Raw genomic sequence first — 19,356 nt, 5'->3', positions numbered from 1 at the left:
TAAAGTCTCACACTACGCTCTGAGGAACAGTCCCCCGCGCTTCTCTATTTATTCAGTTTGGGAGTTCCCGAGTTACATCGCTGAGGCTGCCTCTAAAGGGCGGGGTCACATATATCACGCGAGCAGCTCAGCACGCACAATACGGGGTTATTCAGAACGGAATGTACCGAACTATCTATTAAACAGAACGAGAAGCAAGGAAGAGAAAGAGTTCAATTTTGCTCATGAGGAGAACGCATGGAGCTGCGCACTCGGTTAAAGTCTCACACTACGCTCTGAGGAACAGTCCCCCGCCCTTCTCTATTTATTCAGTTTGGGAGTTCCCGAGTTACATCGTTGAGGCTGCCTCTAAAGGGCGGGGTCACATATATCATGCGAGCAGCTCAGCACGCACAAAACGGGGTTATTCAGAACGGGGGCTTTGTGATTTTGCCTTGTCTCTGCTTTGTCCGCGTGCTGTCGCCTTATCTTCGTTGAGGTCTTGGTACGTCCTTGGCTGTTAGCGGGCTAAAAGACAGAAAACATCTGCGGCGAGGCCACCCCTCATATGCTGTGGAAGATAACAAACTATGTGGAAAAGAGCACACATAAGCATAAGAGTTGTGTGATAACTTATATATAATTATTCTAAAACATTACTCCGCTAACAATAGATTTTCTTTGAATGTTTGCTGTTTTTATTGACAGGTTCTTGGAGCATTTTATTCTGAATGGTCCAAGTTCCGAAGCCATGGATGCTGTCCTGGCACAACTGAAACATCCACAAAGGCAGAACCCTCAAGATCTGGACAACGCCGTCATTGGTAAGAGTCTTTAAAGGTTCTAGTCTCTCAGCCAGTTGTGCTATAGAAATACAACACGCTACGACACGCTTCTAATATCCTGGCTTGGCTTTATTCCCCGTGATGGGCCCGATGTAGTACGGCACAGGTGGCAGAGTCATTTTATATGGCCCTCTTAAGCCTGGAAATAATATGTATCAATAAAAGTACTGCAAGTTTTCATACTAAATACATTAATTCAAGCACAATGTTTCAATGTTGTCTGTTGTAGAATTTTGGTTGGGAAATGACCAAATTTCAATGCTAAAATTAACGTCAGAACCCAACATTGATTAAACGTCGTCAAAAAGCATGTTGTTTCAACGTTGTATTTTAACTTGGATAATTTTGGTAGGAAAATGACCAAAATTCAATGTTTAAATTAACGTGGGATCCTAACAGTGATTAAATGTCAAAAAGCATGTTGTTTCAACGTTGTATTTGCGTTGTAGAATTTTGATTGGGAAATGACCAAATTTCAATGGTTGAGACGACATCACAACCTGACATTGAATAAATTAGTCAAAAAGCATGTTGTTTTAAAGGGGAACATTATCACAATTTCAAAAGGGTTAAAAACAATAAAAATCAGTTCCCAGTGGCTTGTTGTATTTTTTTGAAGTTTTTTTCAACATTTTACCGGTTCCGGAATATCCCTAAAAAAAACCTTTAAAGTTCTTGATTTTCGCTATCTTCGAAACCACTATCCATTTCCCTGTGACGTCATACAGGGCTGCCAATACAAACAACATGGCGGTTACCACAGCAAGATATAGCGACAAAAATCAAGACTCGGATTTCAGCGGCTTAAGCGATTCAACAGATTCCGCATGTATTGAAACAGATGGTCGGAGTATGGAGGCAGATAGCAAAAACGAAATTGAAGAAGAAATTGAAGCTATTGAGCGAATAGCTATTGACGCTTTCCGGCCATAGCGTGGGTGTACCTAATGAAGTGGCCCATAGCATGGCTGCCTTATTAGCATCGCCGGTAAAATGTGCGGACCAAACGATCAGGACTTTCACATCTTGTGACACTGGAGCAACTTAAATCCGTCGATTGGTAAGTGTTTGTTTCGCATTAAATGTGGGTATCTAGTTTCAAATGTACATACAGCTAACATAAATAGCATGTTAGCATCGATTGGCATAGCATGTTAGCATCGATTAGCTGGCAGTCATGCCGTGACCAAATATGTCTGATTAGCACATAAGTCAACAACATCAACAAAACTCACCTTTGTGATTTCGTTGACTTTATGGTTGCAAATGCATCTACAGGTTATCCATACATCTCTGTGCCATGTCTGTCTTAGCATCGCCGGTCAAATGTGCAGACACTCTGGTACATTCAATGGGGGTCTGGCGGCAGATTTCTTGCCAGTGGTGCAACTTGAATCCCTCCCTGTTAGTGTTGTTACACCCTCCGACAACACACCGACGAGGCATGATGTCTCCAAGGTTCCAAAAAACAGTCGAAAAAACGGAAAATAACAGAGCTGAGACCCGGTGTTTGTAATGTGAAAATGAAAATGGCGGCTGTGTTACCTCGGTGACGTCACGTTCTGACGTCATCGCTAAAAGACCGATAAACAGAAAGGCGTTTAATTTGCCAAAATTCACCCATTTAGAGTTCGGAAATCGGTTAAAAAAAATACATGGTCTTTTTTCTGCAACATCAAGGTATATATTGACGCTTGCATAGGTTTGGTGATAATGTTCCCCTTTAACTTGGAGAATTTTGATGGGAAAATGACCAGAATTCAATGCTCAAATTAACGTCAGAATTGATTAAACGTCGTCAAAAAGCATGTTGTTTCAACGTTGTATTTGTGTTGTAGAATTTTGATTGGCAAATGACAAAAATTCAATGGTCAAATCATCGTCACAACCTGACATTGAATAAATTTGTCAAAAAGCATGTTGTTTCAACGGATTTTTACTTGTCGAATTTTGGTTGGGAAATGACCTACATTTAATGGTCAAATTAACGTCAGAACCCAACATTGATTAAACGTTGTCAAAAAGCATGTTGTTTCAACGGTGTACTGTATTTGTGTTGTAGACTTTTGGTTGGCAAATGACCAAAATTCAATGGTCCAATCAGTGCCAGAACCCAACATTGATTAAACGTTGTCAAAAAGCATGTTGTAAAGCAGTGGTCCCCTGCCACCGGGCCGCAGAAGAATTTTTTTATTCATTAAAAAAAATAAAAATGAAAAATAAAATTAGTTTTTTTTTGTATTAAATCAACATAAAAAACACAATATACACTCACAATTAGTGCACCAACCACAAAAACCTCCTTTTCACGACAAAAACGTCCCTTTTTCATGACAAAGAAAAAAATATATAAATAAATGAAAATTATAATTTTTTTTTTTATTATTATTAAATCAACATAAAAAACACAATATAGACTTACAATTAGTGCACCAACTGAAGGAACTCTCCTGAAGGAATCAATAAAGTACTATCTATCTAACCACAAAAACCTCCCTTTTCAGGACAAAAACGTCCCTTTTTCATGACAAAGAAAAAAAAATTTTTTATTTTTTATTTTTTTTTAATTAAATCAACATAAAAAACACAATATACACTTACAATTAGTGCACCAACCACAAAAACCTCACTTTTTCATGACAAAAACGTCCCTTTTTCATGACAAAGAAATACAATAAAAATAATAATTAAATCAACATAAAAAACACAATATACACTTACAATTAGTGCACCAACCACAAAAACCTCCCTTTTCATGACAAAAACGCCCTTTTCATGGCAAAGAAAAAAAAAAAATATATATATATATATATTTTTTTTTTTTTTATTATTAAATCAACATAAAAAACACAAACATTTACAATTAGTGCACCAACCACAAAAACCTCCCTTTTCATTACAAACACATCCCTTTTTCATGACAAAGAAAAAAAAAATAAAAATAAATATTATTTCTTTTTTTAATTAAATCAACATAAAAAACACAATATACACTTACAATTAGTGCACCAACCACAAAAACGTCCCCTTTTTCATGACAAAGAAAAAAAAAAAAAAATAAATAAAAAATTTTTTTTTTTTAATTAAATCGACATAAAAAACACAATATACACTTACAATTAGTGCACCAACCACAAAAACCTCACTTTTTCATGACAAAAACGTCCCTTTTTCATGACAAAGAAATACAATAAAAATAATAATTAAATCAACATAAAAAACACAATATGCACTTACAATTAGTGCACCAACCACAAAAACCTCCCTTGACAAAAACGCCCTTTTCATGGCAAAGAAAAAAAATATATATATATATATATTTTTTTATTTATTAAATCAACATAAAAAACACAAACATTTACAATTAGTGCACCAACCACAAAAACCTCCCTTTTCATTCCAAACACATCCCTTTTTCATGACAAAGAAAAAAAAAATAAAAATAAATATTATTTCTTTTTTTAATTAAATCAACATAAAAAACACAATATACACTTACAATTAGTGCACCAACCACAAAAACCTCCCTTTTTCATGACAAAGAAAAAAAAAAGAAAAAAAGGATCCCCCCATGTTGTTTCAACGTAAAAAAAACATGTTGTTTCAATTTTGTATTTTAATTTGTTGAGTTTTGGCCGGGAAATGACAAAAGTTCTATGGTCCATTTGACAAAAAAGCATGCTATTTCAACGTTGTATTTGTGTTGTAGAATTTTTTTGTTAGGAAGTGACCAAATTTCAATGGTCAAATCGATATCACAACCAGACATTGAATAGATGTCGTCAAAAAGCAAGTTGTTTCAACGTTGTACTTTAACTTGTCGATTTTTGTTTGGAGAATGACCAAAAATCAATGCTCAAATTAACATTGGATTTGATTAAACGTCGTCAATAAGCATGTTGTTTCAACGTTGTATTTGTGTTGTAGAATATTGGTTGGGAAATGACCAAAATTCAATGGTCAAATCAACGTCAGAACCCAACATTGATTAAACGTCGTCAAAAAGCATGTTGTTTCAACTTTGTGTTGTAGAATATTGGTTGGAAAATGACCAAAATTCAATGGTCAAATCAATGTCACAACCTGACATTGAATAAACGTCGTCAAAAAGCACGTTTCTTCAACGTTGTATTTGTTTTGTAGAATTTGAGTTGGGAAATTACCAAGATTTCAACGCTCAAATAAACGTCAGAACCCGACATTGAATAAACGTCAAAAAGCATGTTGTTGAATATTGGTTGGGAAATTAACAAAATTCAATGGTTCAATCAGTGCCAGAATCCAACATTGATTAAACGGTGTCTAAAAGCATGTTGTTTTAATATAGTTTATGTGTTGTAGAAGTTTGATTGGGAAATTGCCAAAATTCAACAGTCGAATCAACGTCACAACCTGACATTAAATAAATTTGTCAAAAGGCATGTTGTTTTAACTTGGAGAATTTTGGTTGGGAAATGACCAAAATTCAATGCTCAAATTAACGTCAGAATTGATTAAACGTCGAAAATAAGCATGTTGTTTCAACGTTGTATTGGGGTTGTAGAATATTGGTTGGGAAATGACCAAAATTCAATGGTCAAATCAACGTCAGAATTGATTAAACGTCGTCAATAAGGATGTTGTTTCAACGTTGTATTTGTGTTGTTGAATATTGGTTGGGAAATGACCAAAATTCAATGATTAAATCAACATCCGGACCCAACATTGATTAAAACAACGTAAAAAAAAATGTTGTTTCAACTTTGTATTTGAATTTGTTGAGTTTTGGTAGAAAATGACCAAAATTCAATGCTCAAATTAACATCAGAATTGATTAAATGTCGTCAATAAGGATGTTGTTTCAACGTTGTATTCGTGTTGAAGAATATTGGTTGGGAAATGACTAAAGTTCAACGGTCAAATCAATGTCACAACCTGACATTGAATAAACATCGTCAAAAAGCATGTTGTTTCAACGTTGCATTTGGGTTGTAGAATATTGGGTGGGAAATGACCAAAATTCAATGATTAAATCAACATCCGGACCCAACATTGATTAAACCACGTAAAAAAACATGTTGTTTCAACTTTGTATTTGAATTTGTTGAGTTTTGGCTGGGAAATGACAAAAGTTCTTTGGTCAATTTAACATCAGAACCCAACATTGATTAAACATTGTCAAAAAGCATGCTATTTCAACGTTGTATTTGTGTTGTAGAATTTTTTTGTTAGGAAGTGACCAAATTTCAATGGTCAAATCGATATCACAACCTGACATTGAATAAACGTCGTCAAAAAGCATGTTGTTTCAACGTTGTATTTGTTTTAGTTGGGAAATGACCAACATATCAACGCTCAAATAAACGTCAGAACCCAACATTGAATAAACGTCAAAAAGCATGTTGTTGAATATTGGTTGGGAAATGACCAAAATTCAATGATTAAATCAACATCCGGACCCAACATTGATTAAACAACGTAAAAAAACATGTTGTTTCAACTTTGCAATTTTAATTTGTTGAGTTTTGGCTGGGAAATGACAAAAGTTCTGTGGTCAATTTAACATCAGAACCCAACATTGATTAAACATTGTCAAAAAGTTGAGGGGTTCCGGTTTGGTGACCGCAGGATTAGGTCTCTGCTTTTTGCAGATGATGTAGTCCTGATGGCTTCATCTGGCCGGGATCTTCAGCTCTCACTGAATCGGTTCGCAGCCGAGTGTGAAGCGACCGGAATGAGAATCAGCCCCTCCAAGTCCGAGTCCATGGTTCTCGCCCGGAAAAGGGTGGAGTGCCATCTCCGGGTTGGGGAGGAGACCCTGCCCCAAGTGGAGGAGTTCAAGTACCTAGGAGTCTTGTTCACGAGTGGGGGAAGAGTGGATCGTGAGATCGACAGGCGGATCGGTGCGGCGTCTTCAGTAATGCGGACGTTGTATCGATCCGTTGTGGTGAAGAAGGAGCTGAGCCGGAAGGCAAAGCTCTCAATTTACCGGTCGATCTACGTTCCCATCCTCACCTATGGTCATGAGCTTTGGGTCATGACCGAAAGGATAAGATCACGGGTACAAGCGGCCGAAATGAGTTTCCAGGTCTCTCCCTTAGAGATAGGGCGAGAAGCTCTGCCATCCGGGAGGAACTCAAAGTAAAGCCGCTGCTCCTCCACATCGAGAGGAGCCAGATGAGGTGGTTCGGGCATCTGGTCAGGATGCCACCCGAACGCCTCCCTAGGGATGTGTTTAGGGCACGTCCAGCTGGTAGGAGGCCACGGGGAAGACCCAGGACACGTTGGAAAGACTATGTCTCCCGGCTGGCCTGGGAACGCCTCGGGATCCCCCGGGAAGAGCTAGACGAAGTGGCTGGAGATAGGGAAGTCTGGGCTTCCCTGCTTAGGCTGCTGCCCCCGCGACCCGACCTCGGATAAGCGGAAGATGATGGATGGATGGATGGAAAAAGCATGCTATTTCAACGTTGTATTTGTGTTGTAGAATTTTTTTGTTAGGAAGTGACCAAATTTCAATGGTCAAATCGATATCACAACCTGACATTGAATAAACGTCGTCAAAAAGCATGTTGTTTCAACGTTGTTCTTTAACTTGTCGATTTTTGGTTAGAGAATGACCAAAATTCAATTAATGTTATGTTTAAATTGCTGGACGTCCGGACCTAATTTAACAAGTTCTCAACGTTGTTTCAATGTCTTGTGCCTGCTGGGTTATTTTGAACGCTTGACAGCCCTGAAAAAAGTAAATTGTGATTTAACATTTAATGGAATTTGATAGAAAATGTCTGTAAATCTGTAAAATGATGCATGTTTTTTTTGCGGCAGCACAACTCCACCAGGTGAGAGACAACGTGACCAAGACATCTCAGCAGCTCATACCCGACGTCTTCACCAACACTTGAGGTAAGCTAAAATCTGAAGAACTGCTGACATGGCAAATATTGCAGTCACACACACACACACCAGCCTTTCATCTCCACACTAATGATCTCCCGCCAACTTTTATTTTCCTCTCCCTACCGCGTTAACCGTCTCAGATTTTACGAGGCTAAAAGGTGCAGACTGTGAATGCATGCGTTGCAAAAAAACAAAAAAAAAAGCACAGATGTCGGTAAACACGAACCTATTTTTCTGGTTTCTGCCTGTTTCAATGTTCAGCCTTGCCTGGTGCGTTCCAAGGAGCGCTGCATGGCGTCCTGACCTTGAAGAGCTTGGATGAAGCTGTCAGGGACACCATGCGCCGCGGGGGATGCACCGCCAGCCGAGCCTCGTTCATCGGAGCCTGCTTCGGGGCACAGGTAAGGCATAACACACCCACCGTGGTCCCCGGTTTCATTTCAGACTCGGGTGGTGTCTCTCCAGGGGGATGGGTGGGTGTAAGGAACAGTGTAATTCAGCCCGTTGCCGCCATCACGTCTCCATGTCACCACAACCTGGGTAGGGGCAGTAGACTAAAGACTGTGGTGAAGTAGGCCGACTTCGTCGCGTGAAAAAGCCTACAATTTTTGGTTGTGTTTTCCGCTCCGTATGCTGAGTGGCAATATACAATAAATGTCTCAGTATTTTTTCAGTAAAGTAAAAACAAAACACAAAACAGTCCTAGTTACCTGAGATACTAAGTATGTCATTATTTTGACTTAGTAAATATTGACTTACTAAGGCAGTAAATATTGACTTACTAAGACAAAAAGTAAAAACAACACAAAACAGTCCTAGTTACCTGAGATACTAAGTATGTCATTATTTTGACTTAGTAAATATTGACTTAACAAGACAGTAAATATTTACTTACTAAGACAGTAAATATTGACTTACTAAGACAAAAAGTAAAAACAACACAAAACAGTCCTAGTTGCCTGAGATACTAAGTATGTCATTATTTTGTCTTAGTAAATATTGACTTACTAAGACAGTGAATATTGACTTGCTAAGACAAAATAATGACATACTTAGTATCTCAGGTAACTAAGACTGTTTTGTGCTTTGTGTTTACTTTCTCTCCAGGGGGAAAGGGGACTACGGACTTTGGTGAAGTAGGCCGGCTTCGTCGCGTGAAAAAGCCTACAATTTTTGGTTGTGTTTTCCGCTCCGTATGCTGAGTGGCAATATACAATAAATGGCTCGATATTTTTTCCGTAAAGTAAAAACAACACAAAACAGTCCCTAGTTACCTGAGATACTAAGTATGTCATTATTTTGACTTAGTAAATATTGACTTACTAAGACAGTAAATATTGACTTACTAAGACAAAAAGTAAAAACAACACAAAACAGTCCTAGTTACCTGAGATACTAAATATGTCCTTATTTTGTTTTAGTAAATATTGACTTACTAAGACAGTAAATATTGAGTTACTAAGACAAAATAATGACATATTTAGTATGTCAGGTAACTATGACTGTTTTGTGTTTTGTTTTTACTTTCTCTCCAGGGGGAAAGGGGACTACAGACTGTGGTGAAGTAGGCCGTCTTCGTCGCGTGAAAAAGCCTACAATTTTTGGTTGTGTTTTCCGCTCCGTATGCTGAGTGGCAATATACAATAAATGGCTCGATATTTTTTCCGTAAAGTAAAAACAACACAAAACAGTCCTAGTTACCTGAGATACTAAGTATGTCATTATTTTGACTTAGTAAATATTGACTTACTAAGACAGTAAATATTGACTTACTAAGACAAAATAATGACATACTTAGTATCTCAGGTAACTAGGACTGTTTTGTTTTTACTTTCTCTCCAGGGGGAAAGGGGACCACAGACTGTAGTGAAGTAGGCCGGCTTCGTCGCGTGAAGAAGCCTACAATTTTTGGTTGTGTTTTCCGCTCCGTATGCTGAGTGGCAATATACAATAAATGTCTCGGTATTTGTCCGTAAAGTAAAAACAACACAAAACAGTCCTAGTTACCTGAGATACTAAGTATGTCATTATTTTGACTTAGTAGATATTGACTTACTAACACAGTAAATATTGTTTTACTAAGACAAAAAGTAAAAACAACACAAAACAGTCCTAGTTACCTGAGATACTAAGTATGTCATTATTTTGTCTTAGTAAATATTGACTTACTAAGACAGTAAATATTGACTTACTAAGACAAAAAGTAAAAAAAACACAAAACAGTCCTAGTTAACTGAGATACTAAGTATGTCATTATTTTGTCTTAGTAAATATTGACTTACTAAGACAAAAAGTAAAAAAAACACAAAACAGTCCTAGTTACCTGAGATACTAAGTATGTCATTATTTTGACTTAGTAAATATTGACTTACTAAGACAGTAAATATTGCCTTACTAAGACAAAATAATGACACACTTAGTATCTCAGGTAACTATGACTGTTTTGTGTTTTGTTTTTACTTTCTCTCCAGGGGGAAAGGGGACTACAGACTGTGGTGAAGTAGGCCGTCTTCGTCGCGTGAAAAAGCCTACAATTTTTGGTTGTGTTTTCCGCTCCGTATGCTGAGTGGCAATATACAATAAATGGCTCGATATTTTTTCCGTAAAGTAAAAACAACACAAAACAGTCCTAGTTACCTGAGATACTAAGTATGTCATTATTTTGACTTAGTAAATATTGACTTACTAAGACAGTAAATATTGACTTACTAAGACAAAATAATGACATACTTAGTATCTCAGGTAACTAGGACTGTTTTGTTTTTACTTTCTCTCCAGGGGGAAAGGGGACCACAGACTGTAGTGAAGTAGGCCGGCTTCGTCGCGTGAAGAAGCCTACAATTTTTGGTTGTGTTTTCCGCTCCGTATGCTGAGTGGCAATATACAATAAATGTCTCGGTATTTGTCCGTAAAGTAAAAACAACACAAAACAGTCCTAGTTACCTGAGATACTAAGTATGTCATTATTTTGACTTAGTAAATATTGACTTACTAAGACAGTAAATATTGCCTTACTAAGACAAAATAATGACACACTTAGTATCTCAGGTAACTAAGACTGTTTTGTGTTTTGTTTTTACTTTCTCTCCAGGGGAAAAGGGAACTACAGACTGTGGTGAAGTAGGCCGGCTTCGTCGCGTGAAGAAGCCTACAATTTTTGGTTGTGTTTTCCGCTCCGTATGCTGAGTGGCAATATACAATAAATGTCTCGATATTTTTTCCGTAAAGTAAAAACAAGACAAAACAGTCCTAGTTACCTGAGATACTAAGTATGTCATTATTTTGACTTAGTAAATATTGACTTACTAAGACAGTAAATATTGACTTACTAAGACAAAATAATGACATACTTAGTATCTCAGGTAATTAGGACTGTTTTGTGTTTTGTTTTTACTTTCTCTCCAGGGGAAGGGGACTATAGACTGTGGTGAAGTAGGCCGGCTTCGTCGCGTGAAGAAGCCTACAATTTTTGGTTGTGTTTTCCGCTCCGTATGCTGAGTGGCAATATACAATAAATGTCTCGATATTTTTTCCGTAAAGTAAAAACAACACAAAACAGTCCTAGTTACCTGAGATACTAAGTATGTCATTATTTTGACTTAGTAAATATTGACTTACTAAGACAGTAAATATTGACTTACTAAGACAAAAAGTAAAAACAACACAAAACACAACCAAAAATTGTAGGCTTCTTCACGCGACGAAGACGGCCTACTTCACCACAGTCTGTAGTCCCCTTTCCACCTGGAGAGAAAGTAAAAACAAAACACAAAACAGTCCTAATTACATGAGATACTAAGTATGTCATTATTTTGTCTTAGTAAATATTGACTTACTAAGACAGTAAATATTGACTTACTAAGACAAAAAGTAAAAAAAACACAAAACAGTCCTAGTTACCTGAGATACTAAGTATGTCATTATTTTGTCTTAGCAAATATTGACTTACTAAGACAGTAAATATTGACTTACTAAGACAAAAAGTAAAAAAAACACAAAACAGTCCTAGTTAACTGAGATACTAAGTATGTCATTATTTTGTCTTAGTAAATATTGACTTACTAAGACAAAAAGTAAAAAAAACACAAAACAGTCCTAGTTACCTGAGATACTAAGTATGTCATTATTTTGACTTAGTAAATATTGACTTACTAAGACAGTAAATATTGACTTACTAAGACAAAATAATGACACACTTAGTATCTCAGGTAACTATGACTGTTTTGTGTTTTGTTTTTACTTTCTCTCCAGGGGGAAAGGGAACTACAGACTGTGGTGAAGTAGGCCGGCTTCGTCGCGTGAAGAAGCCTACAATTTTTGGTTGTGTTTTCCGCTCCGTATGCTGAGTGGCAATATACAATAAATGTCTCGATATTTTTTCCGTAAAGTAAAAACAAGACAAAACAGTCCTAGTTACCTGAGATACTAAGTATGTCATTATTTTGACTTGGTAAATATTGACTTACTAAGACAGTAAATATTGACTTACTAAGACAAAAAGTAAAAAAAAACACAAAACAGTCCCAGTTGCCTGAGATACTAAGTATGTCATTATTTTGACTTAGTAGATATTGACTTACTAAGACAGTAAATATTGACTTACTAAGACAAAAAGTAAAAACAACACAAAACACAACCAAAAATTGTAGGCTTCTTCACGCGACGAAGACGGCCTACTTCACCACAGTCCGTAGTCCCCTTCCCCCTGGAGAGAAAGTAAAAACAAAACACAAAACAGTCCTAATTACCTGAGATACTAAGTATGTCATTATTTTGTCTTAGTAAGTCAATATTTACTGTCTTAGTAAGTCAATATTTACTAAGTCAAAATAATGACATACTTAGTATTTTAGGTAACTAGGACTGTTTTGTGTTGTTTTTACTTCACGGAAAAAATATCAAGATATATATCTTGTCTTAGTAACTTTACTTCACGGAAAAAATATCAAAATATAGATTTCGTCTTCGTAAGTCAATATTCACTGTCTTAGTAAGTCAATATCTACTAAGTCAAAATAATGACATACTTGGTATCTCAGGTAACTAGGACTGTTTTGTGTTGTTTTTACTTTACGGAAAAAATATTGAGACATTTATGCTATATTGCCACTCAGCATACGGAGCGGAAAACTCAACCAAAAATTGAAGGCTTCTTCACGCGACGAAGCCGGCCTACTTCACCACAGTCTGTAGTCCCCTTTCCCCCTGGAGAGAAAGTAAAAACAAAACACAAAACAGTCATAGTTACCTGACATACTAAATATGTCATTATTTTGTCTTAGTAACTCAATATTTACTGTCTTAGTAAGTCAATATTTACTAAAACAAAATAAGGACATATTTAGTATCTCAGGTAACTAGGACTGTTTTGTGTTGTTTTTACTTTTTGTCTTAGTAAGTCAATATTTACTGTCTTAGTAAGTCAATATTTACTAAGTCAAAATAATGACATACTTAGTATCTCAGGTAACTAGGACTGTTTTGTGTTGTTTTTACTTTACGGAAAAAATATTGAGACATTTATTGTATATTGCCACTCAGCATACGGAGCGGAAAACACAACCAAAAATTGTAGGCTTCTTCACGCGACGAAGACGGCCTACTTCACCACAGTCTGTAGTCCCCTTTCCCCCTGGAGAGAAAGTAAAAACAAAACACAAAACAGTCCTAGTTACCTGAGATACTAAGTGTGTCATTATTTTGTCTTAGTAAGTCAATATTTACTGCCTTAGTAAGTCAATATTTACTAAGTCAAAATAATGACATACTTAGTATTTTAGGTAACTAGGACTGTTTCGTGTTTTGTTTTTACTTCACGGAAAAGATATCAAGATATATATCTTGTCTTAGTAACTTTATTTCACGGAAAAAATATCAAAATATAGATTTTGTCTTAGTAAGTCAATATTCACTGTCTTAGTAAGTCAATATTTATTAAGTCAAAATAATGACATACTTAGTATCTCAAGTAACTAGGACTGTTTTGTGTTGTTTTTACTTTCTGGAAAAAATATTGAGACATTTATTGTATATTGCCACTCAGCATACGGAGCGGAAAACACAACCAAAAATTGTAGGCTTCTTCACGCGACGAAGACGGCCTACTTCACCACAGTCTGTAGTCCCCCTTCCCCCTGGAGAGAAAGTAAAAACAAAACACAAAACAGTCATAGTTACCTGACATACTAAGTATGTCATTATTTTGTCTTAGTAAGTCAATATTTACTGTCTTAGTAAGTCAATATTTACTAAGTCAAAACAATGACATACTTAGTATTTTAGGTAACTAGGACTGTTTCGTGTTTTGTTTTTACTTCACGGAAAAAATATCAAGATATATATCTTGTCTTAGTAACTTTATTTCACGGTAAAAATATCAAGATGTATATTTTGTCTTAGTAAGTCAATATTCACTGTCTTAGTAAGTCAATATTTACTAAGTCAAAATAATGACATACTTAGTATCTCAGGTAACTAGGACTGTTTTGTGTTGTTTTTACTTTACGGAAAAAATATTGAGACATTTATTGTATATTGCCACTCAGCATACGAAGCGGAAAACTCAACCAAAAATTGTAGGCTTCTTCAAGCGACGAAGACGGCCTACTTCACCACGGTCTGTAGTCCCCTTTCCCCTGGAGAGAAAGTAAAAACAAAATACAAAACAGTCCTAATTACCTGAGATAATAAGTATGTCATTATTTTGTCTTAGTAAGTCAATATTTACTGTCTTAGTAAGTCAATATTTACTAAGTCAAAATAATGACATACTTAGTATTTTAGGTAACTAGGACTGTTTTGTGTTTTGTTTTTACTTCACGGAAAAGATATCAAGATATAAATCTTGTCTTAGTAACTTTATTTCACGGAAAAAATATCAGAATATAGATTTTGTCTTAGTAAGTCAATATTCACTGTCTTAGTAAGTCAATATTTACTAAGTCAAAATAATGACATACTTAGTATCTCAGGTAACTAGGACTGTTTTGTGTTGTTTTTACTTTACGGAAAAAATATCGAGACATTTATTGTATATTGCCACTCAGCATACGGAGCAGAAAACACAACCAAAAATGGTAGGCTTCTTCACGTGACGAAGACGGCCTACTTCACCACAGTCTGTAGTCTCCTTTCCCCCTGGAGAGAAAGTAAAAACAAAACACAAAACAGTCATAGTTACCTGAGATACTAAGTATGTCATTATTTTGTCTTAGTAAGTCAATATTTACTGCCTTAGTAAGTCAATATTTACTAAGTCAAAATAATGACATACTTAGTATTTTAGGTAACCAGGACTATTTTGTGTTTTGTTTTTACTTCACGGAAAAAATATCGAGATATGTGTCTTGTCTTAGTAACTTTATTTCACGGTAAAAATATTAAGATGTATATTTTGTCTTAGTAAGTCAATATTCACTGTCTTAGTAAGTCAATATTTACTAAGTCAAAATAATGACATACTTAGTATCTCAGGTAACTAGGACTGTTTTGTCTTGTTTTTACTTTACGGAAAAATTGACTAGACATTTATTGTATATTGCCACTCAGCATACGGAGCGGAAAACACAACCAAAAATTGTAGGCTTCTTCACGCGACGAAGACGGCCTACTTCACCACAGTCTGTAGTCCCCTTCCCCCTGGAGAGGAAGTAAAAACAAAACACAAAACAGTCATAGTTACCTGAGATACTAAGTATGTCATTATTTTGTCTTAGTAAGTCAATATTTACTGTCTTAGTAAGTCAATATTTACTAAGTCAGAATAATGACATATTTCGTATTTTAGGTAACTAGGACTGTTTTGTTTTGTTTTTACTTCACGGAAAAAATATCAAGATACATATCTTGTCTTAGTAACTTTACTTCACAGAAAAAATATCAAAATTTAGATTTTGTCCTAGTAAGTCAATATTCACTGTCTTAGTAAGTCAATATTTACTAAGTCAAAATAATGACATACTTAGTATCTCAGGTAACTAGGACTGTTTTGTGTTGTTTTTACTTCATGGAAAAAATATCAAGATATATATCTTGTCTTAGTAACTTTACTTCACGGAAAAAATATCAAAATATAGATTTTGTCTTGGTAAGTCAATATTCACTGTCTTAGTAAGTCAATATTTACTAAGTCAAAATAATGACATACTTAGTATCTCAAGTAACTAGGACTGTTTTGTGTAGTTTTTACTTTACGGAAAAAATATCGAGACATTTATTGTATATCGCCACTCGGCATACGGAGCGGAAAACACAACCAAAAATTGTAGGCTTCTTCACGCGACGAAGACGGCCTACTTCACCACAGTCTGTAGTCCCTTTCCCCCTGGAGAGAAAGTAAAAACAAAACACAAAACAGTCCTAGTTACCTGAGATACTAAGTGTGTCATTATTTTGTCTTAGTAAGTCAATATTTACTGCCTTAGTAAGTCAATATTTACTAAGTCAAAATAATGACATACTTAGTATTTTAGGTAACCAGGACTATTTTGTGTTTTGTTTTTACTTCACGGAAAAAATATCGAGATATGTGTCTTGTCTTAGTAACTTTATTTCACGGTAAAAATATTAAGATGTATATTTTGTCTTAGTAAGTCAATATTCACTGTCTTAGTAAGTCAATATTTACTAAGTCAAAATAATGACATACTTAGAATCTCAAGTAACTAGGACTGTTTTGTGTTGTTTTTACTTTACGGAAAAAATATCGAGACATTTATTGTATATTGCCACTCAGCATACGGAGCGGAAAACACAACCAAAAATTGTAGGCTTCTTCACGCGACGAAGCCGGCCTACTTCACCACAGTCTGTAGTCCCCTTGCCCCTGGAGAGAAAGTAAAAACAAAATACAAAACAGTCCTAATTACCTGAGATAATAAGTATGTCATTATTTTGTCTTAGTAAGTCAATATTTACTGTCTTAGTAAGTCAATATTTACTAAGTCAAAATAATGACATACTTAGTATTTTAGGTAACTAGGACTGTTTTGTGTTTTGTTTTTACTTCACGGAAAAAATATCAAGATATATATCTTGTCTTAGTAACTTTACTTCATGGAAAAAATATCAAAATATAGATTTTGTCTTAGTAAGTCAATATTCACTAAGTCAAAATAATGACATACTTAGTATCTCAGGTAACTAGGACTGTTTTGTGTAGTTTTTACTTTACGGAAAAAATATCGAGACATTTATTGTATATCGCCACTCGGCATACGGAGCGGAAAACACAACCAAAAATTGTAGGCTTCTTCACGCGACGAAGCCGGCCTACTTCACCACAGTCTGTAGTCCCTTTCCCCCTGGAGAGAAAGTAAAAACAAAACACAAAACAGTCCTAATTACCTGAGATACTAAGTCTGTCATTATTTTGTCTTAGTAAGTCAATATTTACTGTCTTAGTAAGTCAATATTTACTAAGTCAAAATAATGACATACTTAGTATTTTAGGTAACCAGGACTATTTTGTGTTTTGTTTTTACTTCACGGAAAAAATATCGAGATATGTGTCTTGTCTTAGTAACTTTATTTCACGGAAAAAATATCAAGATGTATATTTTGTCTTTGTAAGTCAATATTCACTGTCTTAGTAAGTCAATATTTACTAAGTCAAAATAATGACATACTTAGAATCTCAAGTAACTAGGACTGTTTTGTGTTGTTTTTACTTTACGGAAAAAATATTGAGACATTTATTGTATATTGCCACTCAGCATACGGAGCGGAAAACTCAACCAAAAATTGTAGGCTTCTTCACGCGACGAAGACGGCCTACTTCACCACAGTCTGTAGTCCCCTTTCCCCTGGAGAGAAAGTAAAAACAAAATACAAAACAGTCCTAATTACCTGAGATAATAAGTATGTCATTATTTTGTCTTAGTAAGTCAATATTTACTGTCTTAGTAAGTCAATATTTACTAAGTCAAAATAATGACATACTTAGTATTTTAGGTAACTAGGACTGTTTTGTGTTTTGTTTTTACTTCACGGAAAAAGTATCAAGATATATATCTTGTCTTAGTAACTTTACTTCATGGAAAAAATATCAAAATATGGATTTTGTCTTAGTAAGTCAATATTCACTGTCTTAGTAAGTCAATATCTACTAAGTCAAAATAATGACATACTTGGTATCTCAGGTAACTAGGACTGTTTTGTGTTGTTTTTACTTTACGGAAAAAATATTGAGACATTTATGCTATATTGCCACTCAGCATACGGAGCGGAAAACTCAACCAAAAATTGAAGGCTTCTTCACGCGACGAAGCCGGCCTACTTCACCACAGTCTGTAGTCCCCTTTCCCCCTGGAGAGAAAGTAAAAACAAAACACAAAACAGTCCTAATTACCTGAGATACTAAGTATGTCATTATTTTGTCTTAGTAAGTCAATATTTACTGTCTTAGTAAGTCAATATTTACTAAGTCAAAATAATGACATACTTATAGTATTTTAGGTAACTAGGACAGGTTTGTGTTTTTTTTTTACTTTTTGTCTTAGTAAGTCAATATTTACCGTCTTATTAAGTCAATATTTACTAAGACAAAATAATGACATACTTAGTATCTCAGGTAACTAGGACTGTTTTGTGTAGTTTTTACATTACGGAAAAAATATCGAGACATTTATTGTATATTGCCACTCAGCATACGGAGCAGAAAACACAACCAAAAATGGTAGGCTTCTTCACGCGACGAAGACGGCCTACTTCACCACAGTCTGTAGTCCCCTTTCCCCCTGGAGAGAAAGTAAAAACAAAACACAAAACAGTCATAGTTACCTGACATACTAAATATGTCATTATTTTGTCTTAGTAAGTCAATATTTACTGTCTTAGTAAGTCAATATTTACTAAGACAAAATAATGACATACTTAGTATCTCAGGTAACTAGGACTGTTTTGTGCTTTGTTTTTACTTCACGGGAAAAATATCAAGATATATATCTTGTCTTAGTAACTTTACTTCACGGAAAAAATATCAAAATATAGATTTTGTCTTAGTAAGTCAATAATTACTGTCTTAGTAAATCAATATTTACTAAGTCAAAATAATGACATACTTACTATCTCAGGTAACTAGGACTGTTTTGTGTTGTTTTTACTTTACGGAAAAAATATTGAGACATTTATTGTATATTGCCACTCAGCATACAGAGCAGAAAACACAACCAAAAATTGTAGGCTTCTTCACGCGACGAAGACGGCCTACTTCACCACAGTCTGTAGTCCCCTTTCCCCTGGAGAGAAAGTAAAAACAAAATACAAAACAGTCCTAATTACCTGAGATAATAAGTATGTCATTATTTTGTCTTAGTAAGTCAATATTTACTGTCTTAGTAAGTCAATATTTACTAAGTCAAAATAATGACATACTTAGTATTTTAGGTAACTAAGACTGTTTTGTGTTTTGTTTTTACTTCACGGAAAAAATATCAAGATATATATCTTGTCTTAGTAACTTTACTTCATGGAAAAAATATCAAAATATAGATTTTGTCTTAGTAAGTCAATATTCACTAAGTCAAAATAACGACATACTTAGTATCTCAGGTAACTAGGACTGTTTTGTGTAGTTTTTACTTTACGGAAAAAATATTGAGACATTTATTGTATATTGCCACTCGGCATACGGAGCGGAAAACACAACCAAAAATTG

The 19,356-nt window shown here is 35.2% G+C and overlaps 1 protein-coding gene across 1 annotated transcript in view; it reads left to right on the top strand.

The window, feature by feature from the left end:
• The window catches only part of LOC133569750 (crystallin J1B-like), a 39,298-nt gene that overhangs the window by 17,719 nt on the left and 2,223 nt on the right, over positions 1-19,356 (top strand). The window contains exons 7-9 of the mRNA XM_061922310.1: positions 688-803; positions 7,629-7,706; positions 7,962-8,101. Of these exons, the coding sequence (XP_061778294.1) occupies positions 688-803; positions 7,629-7,706; positions 7,962-8,101 (334 nt within the window). The remainder of the gene's footprint in view (positions 1-687; positions 804-7,628; positions 7,707-7,961; positions 8,102-19,356) is intronic.

The sequence above is a fragment of the Nerophis ophidion genome, linkage group LG15 (assembly GCF_033978795.1).
Source record: "Nerophis ophidion isolate RoL-2023_Sa linkage group LG15, RoL_Noph_v1.0, whole genome shotgun sequence".
NCBI lineage: Eukaryota > Metazoa > Chordata > Actinopteri > Syngnathiformes > Syngnathidae > Nerophis > Nerophis ophidion.
The sequence above is the reverse complement of the archived record's forward strand: the minus strand, read 5'-3'. Positions and strand labels throughout refer to the sequence as shown.